The 21,350-nt window shown below is 43.5% G+C and overlaps 1 protein-coding gene across 1 annotated transcript; it reads left to right on the top strand.

The window, feature by feature from the left end:
• The first annotated feature begins 1,001 nt into the window (after window positions 1-1,001).
• Window positions 1,002-15,705, top strand: PGAM1 (phosphoglycerate mutase 1). Its single transcript, XM_085606388.1, has 4 exons — window positions 1,002-1,258; window positions 7,967-8,241; window positions 12,361-12,541; window positions 14,240-15,705. The coding sequence occupies exons 1-4, from the start codon at window positions 1,120-1,122 to the stop codon at window positions 14,407-14,409; spliced, it is 765 nt and encodes a 254-aa protein (XP_085462514.1). The 5' UTR covers window positions 1,002-1,119; the 3' UTR covers window positions 14,410-15,705.
• Window positions 15,706-21,350: the final 5,645 nt, after the last annotated feature.

Raw genomic sequence — 21,350 nt, 5'->3', positions numbered from 1 at the left:
CCATACATGGCGTGTCACGCAGTTTGGTGCTTACTTTCCCTCCATGTTAAAGAACAGTAGATGTTTCAGCACCCAGGCTAATGTGCTGCATAGCTAAATACATACAAGGTCCCAAAGGCGAGACCGATTGTATTGCAAATGCTTGTTCTCTCTCTTGTGCTGGATCAGAGGACAAATAAGCGACGGTGGGCCCCACCATCAAGCACCATCTCAAATTAAGCACCGCCTTTAGGATAAAAGGTTAAAAGTAACATTTGCTTGCATTTAAATCTACCACTACTGTTAGCTTGAATATTAGTTTGAATGGTGTGATTGTATCACTGGAAATGAACTAAAAGCCCCTCTCCCCCATCGCCCCCCCCCCCTCCTCCACACACACACGAGTTTATCACTGCACATGAACTCAAAACGTGTGTGCGTGTTAGTTAAACCCAGTCGGTATTCAAGCTCAAACTGCCCAAAAACGACCTGCGAGACTCAAGGTCAGCTTGCCCTTACTACGTGCATGATCGTCTCGTCCACTATGGCGCCTCTAACAGAACTGTGTCATCCTTGGAGTGCGCGTGCGCAGTACGTTGTCCGGTCGATACAGTGATAGATGCTTAAATTTCACTTTATTGTGGGAAGGAAGAGCATTTGCATTGGTTTGATGTGCTTCAACTTCAGCAAATACGTGAGCCATTTTGAAATGATCGCGATTCCTCTCCATCATACACAGACAATCTCCGACGAGTTCAAATTAAGTGTTAAGGGCAAGAAATTATAATTTGAATGAAAAATGTATAAATATTGGTAAATATAAATAAACTGTATGGTTGTGAATACACTATAATAACTATTTTAGAGTTATCAGCCCACTACCCAGCATTGGGATTCATTTGTGTAGATAAAACAGCTGCTTGTATGAATTCGCCTTTTCCTTCGTCCTGTAACGTTTCCTGGCGTCGCATTATAGATAGCGTATTTGCACACCAATTATTCAGGGCGTGACTACCTGAGCGCGCGTGCGCTCTCTCACTAAAGGCGTGGGTGCTGGTGTGCCCATGCGCGTGCTGAATCGAAGGGTACCCTGGAAGCAAGTGACAGCCGCAGTCATCCAAGCAGCAGCAGCGAGTAGCTATGGCCGCTTACAAGCTAGTACTGGTTCGACATGGAGAGAGTTCTTGGAATCAAGAGAACCGTTTCTGCGGCTGGTTCGATGCCGACCTGAGCCCTTGTGGGCAGCAGGAGGCGGAGAGAGGAGCGCAGGCATTGAAAGGTATCGAGAGATACGTGTATGTTGGGGCTTTCCGATGTTCTGGGGCTGTGGAGGCGGCGGATAGGTCAGTGAGGCTTTTGAGCCTAAAATATCGGTTTATCAGGCTCACGGAGTGTTTTGGACTCCTTAAGGGGATCTGTGCTACTGTGCCCAAGGTAGAGGGTCACTGAAGGTGTTTCGGGGCACCGAGGGTGTAGGAAGAAACGGGGCATTGGGGAGCAGGGCGGGTGTTGGTCTATATGGTGCAGCTGGAAAGGTTGAGGTCGGCGTCCATCGAGGAATGGTTCACTGAGGAGGCTGTCGGGTTACAGATGTACACACGGGTTCTTTGGGATGACAATTTCCAAGGGGTAGTCTTTGTTCTGAGTGCTCACCCTTTCAAAAAATATAACTGAAAGAGTCCACTAAGATATAATTTAATATTTAGCCTATGGTTAGAGCATAACAATAATTTACATGCCTTCAAGCAAAGGTGATCTTGTCTATACTTAAAACACTCGTCGTCTCGGACGTCAAAAAAGAAAGCTGGTGGTAGAAACTGTGTGCTGGTTGGTTAAGGCGGTTTTGCAACAGCTCCCTACCTCACTATTTCCCCTTCCTCCTTGCGTAAGTAAATACTTCACACAAAAAACAGTATGAGTTGAATCATTCAGTCTGCTAGTGTCTCTTGGAGTGCTGTGTATTTCCTCAACCATGAGAGTGATGGAGGTTGGCTAAGTACTCTTTAGAGGTTTTCATCCATGTGTGGGAGGCAGCGTGATGCATGCAGGTAATTATCACGAGGAGAGGATATCCGAATAAAGGATTGCATTAGAGAACCAGGCTAGTTAAGTAAGTTAGAAGAGGATAACGGACAATGCTCGCAACCTTGGTATCATCCTCGACAGCCAACTGACCATTATACGCCAAACCAACGCAGTTGCCGCCTCCTGCTTCGCAGAATCTTTAGATGGATCCCGATCTACACCAAAAAATCGTCTCACAAGCCACCTGGACTACAGCAACGCTCTTTATGCTGGAATCTCCACCCAGCTCCTCAGAAGACTCAAGACCATAGGGAATACTGCAGCCAGATTCATCCTCAACCTCCCCAAACAGACCCACATCACCCCCCTCCCCCACCACCTCAGGAGCCTCCACAGGCTCCCCATCCTGAAGAGATGCCAGTTCAAGATCCTCACACTCTCCTACAAAGCTCTACAGAATCAAGGACCGTCCTGCACCAAACATCGACTCAACTTCCATCTTCATGTAAGATACCTTCCTTCGCTCCTCCTCACTCGCCTTCTCACACACACCCTGCATCCTACATAGGTACCACGCCTTCTACCTCGCCGCCAAAACTTGGAATTTCCTGCTCCTCCACCTCTGAATAGCACCCTCCCTGGCGGACTTCAGAAAGGATCTCAAGACCTGCCTTTTTGATGTGGAAGACACGGCACCCAGATACCCCTAGGGATGATAGTGCTGCGCTATATAAATGCTGATCGATTGATTGATAATATTAGCGGAGAATAAGAGCCTCATGGGGGCAGAATGTTAAGTGTCTGGGGAAGGCTTATTTTTGTGTGCCATGTAATTTACTATTGTGATGCCCTGAAACTGATTTTTGTTTTTAGTACTACGGTTGTCATACGATCTTGCAGCTGCTGTCAGTTTGGTGGGCTAGTGTCGGCCTCCATGTCACACCTTGCTCATCATCTGGTCTGGAAAAATTCCCATATGCATCGTCTTTCTTCATCCTGATCCTCATTTTTTCGGAAATTGGTTACTATGGACACTGCACCCCCCTCTCCTTCTAGCATTGGGACAGGAGATTTGTTTATCTGCTTTATTACAACCATGGTTGCCATCAAAAACTCAGTCTTAATGGGAGCATCTGCTTAGTTCTCCAATGATGGGGGGGCACATCATTTAGCCTTCCTAAAGGAAGGCAAGTAATTTTAAGTTCATTATCAAAAATGTGGAAGGTTTGACCTTAAAATAAAGGCTTTTTTACGCCCTAATAACTCATTGCACCAAAGAAGCTCTCCAGCTGTTTCCGGATATAGACTAACATGTGTCTAATAATAATGATCCTACAGTGGTTTTGCGCATTTCAGACAGACAAATTATTTGGGAGTGCGATTGTTTGTGCCCCAAACAAAAGGGAACGTGCTACAGCATATTGCTGTAAGGAAGCATATAAGAGGTCCAGAAAGAAACTTACTCGTTAATATAAGTCCTTCCATCACATGTCTTGATCCGGCTGCATTAGTATTCATTCCCTATGAAAGTTCAACCAGTTTAAGCTTGGAGAACATTTTTGCCAGAAGGAACAAGCATTGGTAAAGCCAATGGGCCTGCATTAGCTGCCAACCATTTTGGCTTTGCAAATGCTTTTTTTGTTTTTGTAATGGTTTTTCTAAAACTTTATTAGGCAACTTTTATTGTGTGTGCGTAAACTCCTGCGCAAGGATAGTGAGCCATCAGGAAATCGTTTTTATAGTAAAGTGAAACAAAAAAACGCACTCGTATGGCTACCGATGCATACTCGTGCGTTTACACTCATGGCTGCCATATTTGAATGTTTTTTACTTTTGTAACACAATTCAAAGATGTCTGCCCGTGTACAGGTATGTGGACATGTAATAGGCCAGCTTGGAATTGGTATCATTCACGTTAAAAAAAAAAAAAAATGAAGAGGCGCCCTTGCATTTACATGCATGGACAGCCATCTCGGATGTTTTGTTTGGGGAAAAAAATAATAATAAATGATGCGCTCTGATGAAAAGATACAAGCAGCCCATTTGTAGTGTTAAAAATCTGTAAATAGGTTTTGAGTCAGAACCTCGTGAAGGATGCCACCTTAGCCTTTCGTTAACTCAATAAAAAATATATAATTAATTTGGGCTCCTTTTATTTAAAGTGCTAATATATAAAGCATGTGTAGTACTCTATAGAAATGTTCGATGCAAGTAATTCTCAGGGAGTTGCTATCATTTATAACTGGCAAAGGTTATCAATATGTTTAAAAAGCAAAACTGCCAATTGCATAATTGAGGAGAGGGAAGCTGTGTAGTATATTGGAAAGTGCCATTTGCCTGTCTTGGTTTGCATGATCTTGGAGGAGTGACCAATAATGTCTCCACAATTGTGGAAAAGAGACTGTCTAAATGCATTATTAATTAGAATCCATGGGTCTGTAATCATGTTTAAGAGAGGGAACAATAACCATTCAAAGCATTTTGTGAGACATGCAGGAGTAGAAAAGGTACAGAAAACGGAATTCAGCGTACATATGCATGTGGCTTACTACTTTCATCCACCTGCCCACTCATCTCATTCACCTTCCTGCATTAAATAATTCCCCTCAACACTTTTCAATCACCCACATCCACTGAACCATCTACTCGTACAACCATGCACATTCAAGCTCGTTCATCAGTCACTAAGCGCACTCACTTATAAAAAGCGAACCCCATGGGCTTTGCCAGTGCCTGTTTTGTTTTTGCTGATGCTGAGCGGAATTGACAAAAAATATCGGCTAAGTCAAAATGTGTCCGTTTTGATTTTGCCAGTGCTGTTTTTTTAATATAATCGATTGATAAATGTTAGATTAACAGAAACCTATTTTTTCCTAAAGATTAAAGTCTTTTAACTCGTGGGATTTTGAACTAAAGACCATATGAGCCTCAACTTTTTATGAGTAGATTACACTGCCCTGTGTCACTGAAAGGTTATGGCACTGGAAATGTGCTGTGAAGCCTTGGGCTCCTCGAGGGCCCAGTCACCCACAGGAAGTTGTGAGTCACTCCATATGTTTCTAGCACCGTTCTTGAAGAAACGAGTGTTCGTCTTTCCTCATTCACCCAATCACATCTAGCATCGTTATTACTGTTTTCAGCTTGCAACCCTTTTCTTAGGAAATACAAATACGTGGTACTTGTGCACTATGTGAAGTTTAGTTTTCTTGATATTAAGCAGATTGCTGAGATTTAGTTGAATCGGTAGTGCATGCTTAAAAATAGCTTTTTCTGCATTTGAATCTATCATTCACTCTTATTGGGTTTTTAGCTCTGCAGCTAAACTGACAATTGGAGAACTATTAGAAGATAAACATGTGGCATTGTATGTCATTCTAAAAGGCGCATTGACACCTACTGGAAAACCTTTAGGACTTCTTCACACTTAATTAATTTAGTGCATTATTTCCTATGCACTAAAGTAGTTCAATCGAGTTTTCTAATAATTTTATGTATGTTGCCTTATGGAAGATCAAATACTGTGTGCAAAATATATTGGAATTTTAGCTCAAAACACCCTCCTTTATGTAAATTCTTCAATCATACTTGTTCGGGGAAGTCCCACCTGCATTTTTTGCTTCTAGCTGTTAGTTGTGAAAGACCTATTGTGACCATTACACTGTACTTTAGGTCAGCCAGTAACTAACTTAGCATTAGGTGGCTTTCTTGTCATTATCATTTCATTGCATCTTCTTTGATGGCTTTGTGTGGAAGTGTGATTAAAATGACGTTCTTCCCATTCGACCTACAGAAGACAGTTGTCACTTCTCTGGCACTATCAAAGTTGGATTATTGTAATGCAATGTATGTTGGAGCCCAGCAGTATGTTTTGGGAATACCGCAAAGACTGCAAAATGCAGCAGTTCTGGTTCTGAAAAAGATCAAAAAGTTTGAACCCATTTCTAAATCTAGGAAAGGACTCCATTAGCTACCTATTAAAAAGAGAGTTGCCTTTAAGGAACTCTGTATCGGGCATAGATCACTATCTTCATGGCCCTGACTTCCTTAAAAACACATTTTCATGATCTACTCCATATAGATCTCTGTGCTCATCCACAGCAAAGAAAGTGTCTGTCCCTTGCATTCTTAACGACTCTTAGGGAGGCAGAAGCTTCTCCTACGTCGCCTCTCGCCTCTGGAACCAAATGTCAGAGCACTTTAAGGAATATTTCTAACTTCCTGGCTTTTAGAAACTCATTAAAAACAGTTATTTACCTTACCTCTGTGGACCATTAAATGCTGGCTTCCTCCCTCACAATACAGATAGCTCCAAGACGCCCTAGGGCAGACGCTGCGCTTTATAAAATTAAAATCAAATCAATGAGACAGTGGGTAGATGAATGTGGAATAGTTTAATTGTGTGACTAAGTACCTGGAGTAACCGATTTGAAATGGTAACTGCAAAGTTGTTTCTTTGTGAAAGAAGGTATTGGTAATTTGTGATTGTATGCGACATTGAGGATTTGATTGGTCGGTTAGTTATGCTCATGCGTTGTTCTATGTTATAACTTATATAATTAAACATTTCTTGTCAGTGTGTGACAGTACAGGTTAGTGTATGGTATGTTTAAATGTTTTGCCATAAAATTTGGATTCTGTCCATCAGTAATCATTAGAGCGGTAATTCGTGGTATTGAAGGTTGCTAGGTGGTATTGCTTGTGTGAAAGCATGATGGACTTTGGTTTGAGTGTATGACATGGGAGCGATTTGAGGCAATGTTAATACGGCATAACTGGGTGATAAGATTAAGGTACTACCTTAACTTGTGAAATGCCTACTTAAAGAACAAATGCGTGATGTTACTTGGCATGCACATTTCTAAGTAAGTGGGTAGCAGATTAAGGGATTCCTGGATCCCAGTGATAGTAACTGAGCTCCTGACAGATTACCACGTACATAAGCAGTGAGGGAAAGGATAGTAATTGCTACTAATATAAGGCAACAGCACCTGCACTGTTTTTCCAGATGAGGCTGTTTGGGGCCGTATTACACAAAGTGCCCAGGGGGCGCTACGATCGTCTGCGCCCGCTTTTCGCGCCCCTGGGACACTGGTATTACAGAAGGGTCCGCAGACGCTAGCGCGGCCCTTCCTGTGATACCGATAGCGCTGGCGCAAATAAAGCGCCTGCGCTGTCTTCAGGGGGCATTCCCTCATTTGCCTGGGGCATGCCCCACATAAATGAGGGAATCCCTTTGCCTCTGCGCCAGCGCCGCACTACAGACGTGGGCGCAGAGGCAAAGAAGCTCTTAGGAGGCGCACTGTCAGTGTCCCCCCCCCCCCCCCCCCCCCGTCCCCCCTCCCCCCTTGAGAGAAGCCTCTGGAGTCACTAACTGCACTTTAATGCAAGGGGATCTCTGATCCCCTTTAAGTGCAGGTGGGTTGCCGGCAGCACTGTGAAAACACAGAGCAGCTTCAAAGCAGCTGCTCTGAGGGCAGCGCATTCACCATAATTCAGCAAATTTTCCTTCATTGCGCTTGGCGCACCTTTTGCCCGGCCCAATGAAGGAAAATGCGGTGCATGTATAATGCGGCCCATGGTGCAGGAGTTTACTGTGGGAGCATGTGCTTTGCATTTTCAATGCTGTTTGCCGGTTTGGAAGGACCCAAGCTCCTGTGATGACAAACAGCAGAAAATGTGTTTTTTTTTTTTTTTTTTTTTGTTTTTTAAATTCTTTTTTTGTTATTTAATACAGCCCCTTTCTAATGTACCTAGCAATAGAAAATACAGGGGGAAAATCTGTGGGTTGATAAAATTTAACTTGCGTAATTCTTCTGTCCTCCCTGCTCATCATTGTCCCGCTGTCCTGATCTCCCTCATATTGGAAATATGTGTTTTTTTTCTGGCAATGTTGTTGGAGTGATTACCGGTTTTGGTTGCTGCTAAACTGCATGTTTTTGTTTGTTTCTTGCTTGTTTCCTAGATGCAGGTTATGAATTTGATATCTGCTACACTTCTGTGCTGAAGCGGGCTATCCGTACCCTATGGATTGTTCTTGATGGCATTGACCAGATGTGGCTACCTGTAGTGAGGACCTGGCGCCTGAATGAGCGGCACTATGGGGGGCTAACTGGCCTGAATAAGGCAGAGACTGCAGCCAAACATGGCGAAGAGCAGGTGAAGATATGGAGGCGATCATTTGACATTCCACCACCACCCATGGACCCAGATCATGCCTACTACCAAACCATCAGCAAGGTGAGACAGAGTATAATGACATCTGTCCTCGGACATGTGCTTACTTCTATGCAGCTTTTAATGTGGGCCATTTGTACTGGTATTTGGTTTGCTGTTCTTTGTGGCCAACATATTTCTTCACGATTTGTTATCAGGATTCCAATTGTATTTCTTTGTAGTTTGCAGTTCTGCATACCACATGTTTATTTTTTGGTCATTTCTTAATCTGTAAGGCCAAACAGTGTTGCTTTATGTTCTCGTTTATAGGTCCCCTGCGTATCACTTTGTGCTTTGCTTTTTCCCATGTTTATTGATTTAACGTTTTCTGTTACATGGGGTCCATCTGTGTTATTTTAGGGATTGTGTTTATCTGAGACCCATGCTCTTTAACCCCTTGAGTGCCCCGCCCTGTGCCGGCCCTTTCATTAGCGGGCGGGGTTCATGACGAGATAGTCTCGTCATGGGCACAGCGCAACCGCGGCCCATGACGAGACCATCTCGTCATGGGCACTCAAGAGGTTAATATGTTTTTTTTCATGACAACTGTGCATTCAAGTCTGAAGGTCGTTTGTTTCTTTTTAGAATTGTAGTTCTAGTTAGTTTATTTTGCCTGAGGCGGAATTACTTGTTTAACTAACGGCTCAAAAAAAACAGAACAACTGTAATTTTCCTACAATAAAAAAGTACCTCTATCCAGTAAAACCTGGCCAAGATTTAAACATGTATGTAAAGAGACATTCTGCCTAAAAGTGATAACCGAGTTTCCACCCTCCCCGACGTGGCAGTAAAATGGAACATCTGCAAGTGTTTATCACCTTACAAAAAGTTAGAACTTTACCAGAGTGGAGACTAAGAACCGCAACACTGAAAACTGTACTCCCTTTATGCACAATGTTGGAACAGGAATGTCTCCTGCATGGTAAATGAGCATGTGACCTGCAAAACTGATGTTGTGACTTTTGTTTGTTAGCCCAATCTCCCTCTAAATCTAGCATGTGCTGCAAGGCCTATGCTCATGGTGATTCCAAGGTCAGTAACCTGTTATGAGAACTGGGAGCTCTCTCCAGTCATTCCCTTTTTATCGACCTAGGTATGTGTATTAAGAGTACTGAACATATCAATCAGTCAGGCATTTGTTAAGCGCGACTACTCACCCGTAAGGGTTTCAAGGCGCTAGGGGTGGCGGGGGTGCAGGTTCCAGTCCATCAAGGAGGGGCTCTGTCAAAGAGCCAGGTTTTGAGGTTTCTTGCGAAGATGGGGAGCGATGTTGTCGGTCTGAGGTGGAGCGGAAGGGCGTTCCAGGCTCTGGCCGCGAGGAAGGAGAAAGAGCGGCCTCCCGATCTGTTCTTTCTGGTGCGGGGGACCACGGCATAGGAGAGCTGGGTTGATTGTAGGGTCCTTTGGGGTGCGTGGAATTTGAGTCGGTTGTTGAGGTATGCTGGTCCGGTGTCGTGGAGGGCCTTGTGTGCGTGGGTGAGCATCTTGACGGTGACTCCTTTTCCCTGAATCAGCAGTGTGATGCCTACTGGTTCGCTCATGTAAAGTTCAGATTGAATGCGACGCCCAGATGCCTGCGCTGCATTCCTGGAGTTGACAGGAGTCGTCCCACACACTGAAGGGTGTTAAGATGGGAGACAGTGTTCCTTTTTAGATGAGATTTTTAGCAGAGGATTGCTGATCAGTCCTTCGAACTATTGCTATTTGGTTGATGGTAGGGGATGAGTCTGCAGATTCCTTTAAGAGTTTAGATGTTTCCATGCAGGTCCTGCCCTTTGGTCTTTCCTCGATTTGCTACTTTAGGAAGACTGATAACAAGCAGGTGCAGTCTCGTCACATTTCATTATATCCATGATTTGGAAACTCCTGCCTGGAGCCAGCATCGTCTCTACCTGCTGTGAGAGTCATCACTTTGCACCAAGGCTGCATCTGCACTGATGCCAGTAAATGAAATTTGAAGAGGAACCACCCTAAACTACTTCCTGGACTTCCTAGTCTGTGGATCAACTCTCCCTCTCTGGAAAAAGATTATAAAGGTGGGAATCAAACAATCCCTTGTTGATTCCAAGTTCCTCCTAACCTAGAAAGGGAGTGCTCTGCCGAGTGACTCTAAAGTTGAACTGCTCTGACCCAGAGCAGGTATCTGCAATACAGCAAGCCTCCCAGAAGCAACTCACCCTAAAGCCTATATTTCTGTACAGAGGTGGAAGGAGAGTGCTCGGCCCTGCAGAAGAAGAGACTGTCCAGGAGAAGCCCACTCATTTTTCTCTACGTGTGAAGTACAGAGAATGGCTGACTTGTAATAGCAATGTATCCAGAACCATACTGAGCTGTGAGGGTTTCCCTCTATCTTAATATGTGTTTGCAGCGAACTGCGTGAAGCATGAATCAGCAGCAAGTGATAGCATGCCACCTGGCATCCTTTACACCAAACCAAGGGACCCGTTTTGCTGCTTCCCTGACGTGCTGTGTGACCTACAATAATCGCAACACAATTGTAGCAGAAGGCTCCCGCTCCCGCTAACCCCCCCCCCCCCCCCCCACTCCCCCCCCCGACAGCCTGGCCACAAAGACGTGCCACTTCTGCCAAGGCTTTCCATGCTGCTTGTTTTCAGCAGGAAGTTCCCTCAGGCACGGTGCCTGACTCTGCCTCCTGACCATTCTGCTGCGCCCCACTTATAGGTAAAACTAGGCCATGTTGAACGACTGTGTGTTGTACTAAAAAGATGGATGCACACATCGGAAGAATAGCAATTGTCAGTGTGAATTATTTTACAAGATGCAAACTGAACTAAATAATGGATTTATCCAACTTTGTGATTGCTCGCATAAGCCAAATATTGAACTTGAACCGGTGCTGATTTTCTAGAATACTGTAGTGGTGTGGGAGCTGTAAAACTCTACTTGAACACTGTAGTTGGTGGGGAAACATTTGTATTGCCTATAACCCGTTAGATGTGTTTGTTGAACCCTGTAGCTGAATCCCTATTGATGTGTGTAGGATTTCGTTTTGATTCTCTTTTTATTAAGATAAGCACCGGGCTGGACAATTGGTTTTGGCGTCTTTTTGACTTCTTGAGTTCTGAGTATATTCCCAACTATTTCCACCCACCTACTCCCATGCTTCTTCCCCGAGTCTTGCCATGTTTGTATTGCTGTTGTAGGGCGGACTCCAGGACACCTGAAGGAAGAAGCCTTTACCACTATAGGTGCGGCCCAGTAGCATTTGCTTGCACTGAAGCCCACTGAGTGGGTCCAGGCACGCATTATAGAATACCCCCATACACATACATACCCACACTATGTTAAAAGGTAGTCTGAATGTAAGCTCTACAAAATAAATAAGACATTTTTTTGCCGGTTTCACAGAACTCGTACAGGCATATGTGTTCATTAAACATCCACAACCCATTGTTCTATGCCCCCACCTTAAAATCCTCTCTTGATTTGTGATAGTTGCTGTTCTCATCTCAAGAAGACATCTTTGGTTTAAATGCACCTTTTAATAGCCTTTCAAAGGGCCAGAGTTGGCATCCATGACCCAGAGCCAAAAAACCCATGCCTACCCAATCTTGTATGACAGACAGCTGATAGTGCCCTTCCTCAGGAGTTTGCCCAGTCAAACTTAAAGGTAGTGTTTCAGCTTGTGGTTGTTTGCATACATATGCCGTACTGCATTCCTAACCAGAGACTGTAGTTCTAGGCAACAGTCACTTACAGGGATGTATTCTCCTGTAGAAAGTGTTACGTTTTAAAATCCTGTGTAGTCTTACTGCAGACCCTTGTTCTCACCCCTTCACCACCCTTGGCAATTATACAATTACTCCATTATTACTGGGGGGCTGCCGACATTTTTACTCACTAGACCATACACTACGTATATATTTTTTAACCATAAACCTTGTTTGTAGATTGTTCATAGAGCCTAACTAATAAATCAGTGAGTCATTCCACGCATCATATAAATCTTTTGTAAGGTACCTAAACAGGACAATCAGTTTTGAAGGTGAGTATCTTTTTCATCTTTGCATTGTGATATTTCAAATCTCTGTTTTCGCTCTTCTTAAAACATTGTATTTTTATCACACATTTGTTTGATTTCGTCTTAGCTTAAATTTAGTTAATTTTTATTTCTTTTCTGAGGATCGTCGTTATGGTGATCTAACCGAAGATCAGCTTCCAAGCTGCGAGAGCCTGAAAGACACCATTGCTCGAGCTCTCCCTTTCTGGAATGAGGAGATTGTTCCACAGATTAAGGAGGGCAAGAGAGTTCTGATTGCAGCTCATGGCAACAGTTTGCGAGGGATTGTCAAGCACCTGGAAGGTTTGTAGAGTTAATGTTACCATGCAAGGAAAATAACACCATCAGATTGACTTTGTTGACTATCAGTCATGTGAGGCTCTTTTCTTTTCCTGCTCAGTCCCTGAAGCAAAAATGACTGAGATCAAATGCATGTCACCATTAACCAAGGCATACTCTGGGGCTTCAGCCTTTACAACCAACTCAACTTTTCAACCAAAAGTGCAACTGTTTAATGATTTAAAAAAAAATGCATGATGAGGATGCGATGAGTTTGATGCAAGTCACTTATGTCAATATCTGGCTGCTCCACTTCCGAGTACCCTCAGTCAGTGGCAACTGTTATCGGGGCAGAGGGGCGGGGACGACTAGGAGGAGAAAAAAGAAAAGAAAACCACTTACCTTGCGCTCGCCGTATCGCTGACTCTGAGCTCTTCTGCTGCACTGCACAGGCTCCTAGACTCCCCTGTGGCCAATCCCGATGCTGCTCTCATGCATGAGAGCAGCATCGGGATTGGCGTGAGAGCCTTCAATTTGCGCTCGCAGAGAGACTGGGCGCCTGTGCTTGCATGTCTCCAACCCAGCAATGCAGCTCGGTATTGAGACAGCCAGCCAAACCGACATGCACACTGACAGCAGTGCTGAAACCCTCCGCCTCCAGCATGTCATCGTCTGCCCCGCCCCAAGACTCATTGTAAAAAGAAAATGATAATAAACCTGTGTTATCGTTTTATTTCTTGAGTTTTGCGGCTGCTGTTAAGGGGGGCAATGCAACTCCGCCATAGTGGAGGAGCCACCGCTGCCATCAGCTTGCATTTAAATTACACGCATGAGAATTGATGCTAATACTGAGATTGCTGTGCAGCAGGTATTAACAGCCAGTGCAGTGCTGCTGATGTGTTGGTTTCACATGTATCTCAATTGATGTTTGTAAGCACAATTTTTTTTAATGGTCCCTACTAATAACTACAAACTCTTCAAAGAACTATCCATGGCCAGACTGAGCGATGCAAACAAACTATTGAGTATGAGTCCTCTCAAAACACACTTTCCCACAAGTGCTTTCTTGCAATCGAGACGGTGTAGTGTAGGTATATGAAAACCATACAAATATCTGCCAGTGCCCAACACACTTGTAACCTCGGTAAACTGGCACGGTTTAAGAAGATATTAGTCAAATGATGAAATCTGATATGTGTTTGAGACAGTGTGGTCAAAACACCTGTAAATCCAATGAGCGACCATTGGCTGAAGGAAGGAACTTCACCACTCTACTACATTATTCCCTCCTTTTTGTGGGGTTTTACCTAAATATTTTCTAATTTCTTTGTAGTTGGATTAGAAAATAGCAGGAAAGGTGGAGAAAAAAAAACATGTAAGGAATTAATATTATGAAGATAGCACTAATCTATTGACCATCATCTAGTCTCGAACAAGAATACTTTGAGGATTACCTAACATAAGTGGAAAAAGTAGCACTAGCTATATATAAGTAATCTCACAAAGGTTTGTGTGCAGTTTCAGCGCCTTAAAATTATTGCTCGAGACTGTGTATCACTGTACTATGATTAGAGTACATAAAAAATGTTGCTTAAACCGTAAATCTTTTCAAATTAAACTTTGAGGTATTGGAGTAAGAGGGACGAATGACACGGGAGATGTTTGTAAGAATGAAAACCTTGTATTTTTAATTGCTGCTTTAATTGTGCTCTCGGTTCCCAGGTATGTCGGAAGAGGCGATCATGGAGCTGAACCTGCCCACAGGTATCCCCATTGTTTATGAACTGGACAAGAATTTGAAGCCGATTAAGCCCATGCAGTTTTTGGGCGATGAGGAGACTGTCCGCAAGGCCATGGAGGCTGTCGCTGCCCAAGGGAAAGCTAAAAAGTGAATGTGGCTCATGACAGAGACTTCATAACCTTTGCATCCACCAAGCGCCACGAGCCTAGGAACTCTAAGATACAGACGTTTGTGTGACCCTCCTTTAAAAAGAAACTAACTTGGCTAGAACAAGCATGCTTGCACACATTACACCTCATGAGACTTGAGAAACCGCACCTTCATTCTTGCTAGACTGTTTGTTCCAGACACGTGCCTAACAGTAATAGTTTGCATCGTCAGTAATGCATAGGTCTTTGGCCAGTATTTACACTTCCATGCCAACTGGGTGATCTTTTCATATCACATGTTGACACAATCAGTGGGTCTCCCCCGTCTATTTTAAATACTTGTACATCGTAATATTAGTATCGCTTTACTAGACCAGTAACACACGGAACGTGTCCCATACAGTTGCATTCAGTGGCTAGAACATACAATTTACATTCTGGGCGATACAGCTGCTTAAGATGGTAGATTGAACTGTTTAAGTTACTGGTATTTTCGTACTTGCAGGGGTACATTTACGTTCCAGTTTTGTGACACACACTTCTGCGAGTTAGGCTGTACATTTTAAATGGTTTTCACCAGGACGTTTGCTATTTATTTAGCCTCTTTGTACAAGAAGGAATAAATGGGTAAATCATTCCGTTTTTGTTGACACAATAAGCCGTTTCTTTTTAAATATTTATATTTGAAATGTTTAGCATGTCAGATCATTAGCCACAAGTAATTTATATGTTCTTTCTACTGTTCAACTTGAGTGAGTACTGTTTTTTTTAAATTTTGGTTGCAAACCAGATACATAACTTTTTGAAACCATGTTCTTACATCACTTATTTCAAATGGAATGTTTGCTTTTGGTTTGAACAGAAAATGCACTGAAGTGACTTTAATAGATGCACCTGGTACACTTTTTTCTGAACGGCTTAGTCCTTCCAAGTCACACATTTAAACCAATCCCCCTAATGTCCATTGGGCCAATGTAGGTATAAATGCGAACAGAGGAACCAACACGTTAGACCTGTATTTTGGAATTCTTATGCATTGTAGTGACCACATTTCATTCCCTTACTGCTGTGTTGAGTGGAGCACATCAAGATACTGTATAAATGTGTAGGTAGGCGCATTGTTTCTGCGGTTGCTAGGTTGTCTCTCATTGAGCCTACACCATTGGTCTTTGCCTGTTTATTATACCATTTAGTGAGCAGAGGACTTTGTGCTCAGTTTACTGTACTTGAATTATTCCGATGCAGGTTTATTTCTTCCTTGTTCTTAACCAGTCCAATAAAAGAGTGATGTGCAATAATAATTGTGCTGTGGTTACTATGTTGTCCTCTAGTTTAACAATGGTAAATTGTGATATGATTGCAAAACTGTCCGGTATACTTGATATATATCATAAAAATTGTCTACTTTTTCTATGGTAAATGTGCATTTAAAAAACTCCAAAGCCCCTTATCAGATTACAGCAAAACCAAAGGGGATGATGGCAGGAATGTTGAACATTGCAAGCGCTCACCCTCAGTCAACTGATCTGGGTTTAATCCATCATTCTTTAGCTCACTCCGCCACCCCCAGTTCAGACATGGCCGGCCATATGCAAATCAGTCTGACCCTGTGTCTCATGGGAACAGTCCAGCCCGAACTGCCAAGCCATGTCTTCCCTGGACCGGAAACAAGCATCCTGGGACCGGTTTCTGGCTAATCAGCCAGGCTAGCTTGAATCCAGTGGCAAAGTGAGCAAGGGACCCACGTCTGGACATACCCTGCCAACTTGGGGCGAACAAAGCAAAACCAAAGGGGATTTCAAATGAAATGAGATTTGCTTGTATTTTAGATCATCAAGAAAAATTATTATTCCTAAAACTTAACATTTGTTACATTTCAAATGTCAATTGGCCTTGCAAAAAAAAAAAAAAGGTTTGATGGAATGCTAAAATTGGGTATACAAAATCACCTTTACGTCCCTCGTCCCAGTTAATACATAATGAGATGAAACCCCACCTCCAAACCAGGAAACAAAGAACAGGAATGCACAATAAACCCCTTCCACCCTCAGCTGGGCACTGTAAATGGACATAGTTTCTACAGCCACTTCCTGTTTTTTGATACCGGTGTTTGGGGATAGGTAGGCAAGGGTTGTTACTGGGTTTTGAACTCCTCATTTGCTTCAGATCCCTGAAGCAGTCCATGGCGCACCAAGCATTGGAGATTTTTGGGATGGATTCCCAGCTTCACAAGGGAAAGAGCAGGATCTGACTTGGCCTCATCCTGTGCTGTTATATCATTCGTTATTGTGCTTAACTAGTTATTCTTCTGCAAAGTTGCCCATCTTCGCCCACTGCCCCAGCTATAATGCGAACTCTTACCTTTTTGCATATGGCTCCTTTTAACAAAACTGAGTTTTTGGCTATTGCTTACCTTTTATTTTTGCAGGGGATGATGTCTAGGAGGATGTGGCAGCTCTTGTGCATATGGGCCTCTCCTTGGCACCTTTCTTGTACATACGCTGACCTGGTTCCCTGTGGATGCACAATGCTGCTTCAGGGTCTCTGCACATGCACAACAGCTTGTTGTCTGGCCTCTGTGCATCACAGGAGGGTCTTTGGTCTCCACACATGTGCAGGACCTTTGGCTATAGGGACTCCACATGCATGGTCCGATGCCTTTTCATGCCATAGCTGCATCCTGTTAAGTTCAGTGATTAAAGAGCACACATTGTCGTTCTTTATAAAAAGAAAAACTGGTTTAGAAGAAGGGAACGCAGGAGGGAGGCGGTATTTTGGTCTGTTCAACTTAGGGACACCTTCCACCCAAAACTGCACATTTCCCCTTCTCCTTTTTCCTCACCTCGCTCTGGTTTCAATTCTCCAAAAAGAGTTCAAGGTTTAAGCGATGATGAAGAAGAGAAGATTAAAATCTTCTCATGGGGACATTAACTGCAAGGAAAGAAAAGAAAGCTGTGAGTAAAAAATGGCGCCATGCTCCAGAATGGGATACTCCCTGTTGTATACTACTATTGCACAGGGAGGATAGAAAGCAATGGACCCGTGAAGGGAATGTGCTTTGATAGCTTTTAAAGTCTGTCTTTTGGTGCAGCAGTCCACCTGCCATGTATGATCACCATTGCATGAGGCTTTTTAGAGGAGATCACCCATCTTGATGCTTTGTCTAGTACAGTTTCAGCAGTTTATTGTATTCTTATAGTCTGTAGACACTTGCTTGCATTCAGCAGAATGAGTACTAGAATTAAAAACCATGCATCTTTAGTGTCCTGTAAAGTTTTTTAAATTTTTTATTATCCAAAAAGTAACGACCTGCCCAAACAGAGGCAGCTGAAGTACATCTGTTGGTCGAAAGGATCTACTCCGCAATATTTTGCTGTGTTTGGTTTTGAAGTTCACCACATACAACACACATTTTACCTCCTGACTCATTTTCATAACACTCATTTGAGGATACCGCTTAGCTCAACTATGCACAATCTGTTCAGTAAAGTGGCTGTTTTCATTCTTCTTAAGAAACCATACTTTTACACATTTTTATTAATGCAGTCTCATTTGTTTTCAGCAAGTCTGGATTTTTATATTTCGACTGAATTGTAATCAGCAATCATAACCAATTTACAGCATCAATATAATTAAACCAGGTACCTCTCAAATCACTAGTGGTCTGCATATATGTCTTTGACACTACATCCCTCTAAATGGCTTGTTAGCAATACTATATTAAAACACAATAGCAAATAGATTAAACATGATATCAACGACACACATCCTCCTTAAGGAGGCGCTTTTTTTTGTTCATTCCAAAATAAATTTTCCTAAATTTCTTTGCAATGCTGGTAGAACCGCAGGATATGTCTTGTAACTTGTAATTAATCTTATCTCCAATACAGCAAGAAAGGCATCGCTTGTCATTCTTTGTTTAGCTTTCTTGTGCACATATCTATCTGTCCCTCATCAACTAACTCGATTGAAAGTACTGTCTAGGATTCTGTTACTCAAAGTGAAGTTAGCCAAATGATTAAGTGAGCTGACCAATTGCTCCATGTTAATGCTGTATTTGGAAGGAAAACGTGAATAACACAATAACAGTGAAATGGATACAAAGGCCGGGTGAAAGTCCCTCTTTGTATAGTATACTGAGGGACATATTTATCAGACATTCACGCAACGCAACAAGCCACCTTGCTGCGCTGCATGAAGGGGAAAGAGCAGGAATGTGCAGAGTCTAACATTATAAAGTGCGTTTCTGTCCTTTCCTACACTGCTGCACATTTGGCTGCCTAGCGCCAAAGCAGGCACCCTTTCCATCATGTTGCAAGGGTGCCTGCATTGCAGGCAGGATTGTTTTTGTGCAGGGACACCACCTTGCACAAAAACATCCCCAGAGGCATTATCCTCTTTCTAAGTGTGCTGCGGAATGCAGCACACTTAGAAAGAGGAAACCACGAGGGGAAATGAAGATATTTCTCCTCAGATGGGGAGGCATATAATTTTGATGCATTCCCAGGTCTACCAATGTTGGTAAATCGGAGAATGTAAACACATCTCGGGTCTAAGAAGCTACTGCTGTGGTGTGCTCAAATTGAACAAAATAGTCATAATACAACACCGATGATCCAGGTGTTCAGTATTTATTGGGTCCATCCAAATAGTTTGGATGACACCCTCACCTCAACCTGGATACAACTCAGGGAAGGGGGCCCGCTCTGTCCGTCGGTACCCCGGGGCGGTCAATGAGTTGAGACCGAGGGTGTCATCCAAACTATTTGGATGGACCCAATAAATACTGAACACCTGGATCATCGGTGCAGTATTATTACTATTATTTTGTTCAATTTGAGCACACCACAGCAGTAGCTTCTTAGACCCGAGATGACCTCTGTGTTTACTTAGTATATGGGGAAACTTCATCTTGCTAGTCTATAAACTTTTTCCCTTCGACCCCCCCCCCCCCCTTAATTCCTGTTGTTTATAAATCTGAGAATGTGTCAGAATCCACACCTCCTACTGCAAAGAAACTTAAGGCAGCGGTTTTACTCTAGATTTAACAAGCCACTCGGGCCAAAGTGGCCTTGCGTGGCTTGATAAATCTCATTTAGGTTTTGCGTCTCCCTTTCATCCCCTTGCGTGGCGCAAGGGCGACGCAAAGCCTTGATAAATATGCCCCTTACATTTTAGTAAAATCAAAAAGTCTCTTATGATTCAGCGCAGTTTATCATTAACTCAATCAGTTCCATAAATAAATAAAACTAATTTCGTAGCGCGCGCTGCATCGCATTTTGCGATGCTGGGCGCGCAACGAAAATTGTTTTATTTATTTTATTGTTTACTTGCTTGCAATTATCCATATTCCGGTTTTTAGAACCCCCGCCCCGCCTTACCGCCCCACGGAACTCCTTCCACGGGCCGCGGCTGTTTACAAGGCCAGTGCTTTTAATTTACACTGACTCCAAACGGAACCCCCTTACCGCATTCTGGAATTTCCTCAGTGTTCTCTCGTCCCGCACGAACTCACAAGTCTGTCGCTGCTGCAATTTTGAAGACGCCCAGCGTCACGTGGTGGATACATTTGACTGGCGCGTCCAAAGAATATAGGCGGCCATCTTTGAACGGGGCACTATTCAATCTCTAGCTCTTCGTCCCCTTTGAAAAACCGCTACAGCTTTCTAATCGCAAACACTGCTAACGCAGCAGAAACACAAACCTCACCAGCAATGTATAAAAGCCCTACTCTGTTCGTCTTTATTACGGGCATCAAAAGGGATATGTTCTGTGGCTCTCAGTGATGAATCTACTTGACCTATGAGTCCAAAAAATATATATGGCGGCCATCTTAGAACGGAGCACTATTCAATCTCTAGCCAATAGCCCCCTTTAACAAGCATTTACAATGCAACGGTCTCGGCATTGTTAAAGTTAGAGCTATTGGCATTGCTCATGACAATGCCGTTTCTTTAAATGTTTTAAAAACAAAAACATAAACAAAAATAATGTCATGAGCAATGCCAATAGCTCTAACTTTACCAATGCCGAGACCACGCCATAGCACAACGTCTTATTGCACTTAGTGCAGAGCACTTTTAAAAATTGAAATTGAGGACGGATGTCCAAGGTTTGATGCCAGGCCCTTCATTTGATCATGCGTCCTCTGGATCCAATTTAGTTAAATATTGGGCACAGCTGACTTCCGGTATCCACATATTTCTTTGAACAACCTCTGCTAAGACGAACGTGCGTTCCAACAGCATCACACGGGCCGAGGTGGTTTCACTGGGGTCGCATCTTTCTGCAGTGCTCTGAAGCAGGCCTCGGTTCTCTCTTGCCAATCCTGAACGAGCCGGGAGGGGGTCCCCAGTCGGCCCTTTGAAGCTTATCATTTGTTGAAAGGTGTGCTGAGTAAGTGGCGCTGATCAGTTAAGAGGGCCCTTGAGTAGTTTATTTTCATCGATGACATGCCAAGGACTTGGGGAAAGAATGTCCGTTACTTTGGGTGTATGGCCGAGGCATGCGGGCTCCCAGGGCAGCTTGATGTCTGTCAACAAGAGGCCGTTGCGCTCCCCCGGTGAACCTCCTCACTGGAATCATCTCAATACACTGCACTGTGGTTGAGCATAACCACAATGAGAGACCTTCGGGCCCCTGTCGGCTCCAGGTGTGCAGTGCAGCAGTTTCTTCAGTGTAAGTGAAGAGATTTGTGACACCCATGTGAGACTGAGGGCAGTAACTGTAAGTAGTGCCTTGAGGACGCCCTTGGCCCTAACGACTCCGACTGGAGTGAGCCCAGCACTGCTGCTATGCACTCAATGGGAGTGTGCCGGCGCTTCTCAGGAGCAAACAGGGGTGCTTCGAAATTTCCATTCATAACACTTGACCCACGTGCATTGTGCTTTTTTTTTTTTTTGTCTCACCCATGCATGGTGCTCATTTTTTTTTTTTTTTTTTA

Source organism: Triturus cristatus, chromosome 1_2 (genome assembly GCF_964204655.1).
Source record: "Triturus cristatus chromosome 1_2, aTriCri1.1, whole genome shotgun sequence".
NCBI lineage: Eukaryota > Metazoa > Chordata > Amphibia > Caudata > Salamandridae > Triturus > Triturus cristatus.
The sequence above is the reverse complement of the archived record's forward strand: the minus strand, read 5'-3'. Positions and strand labels throughout refer to the sequence as shown.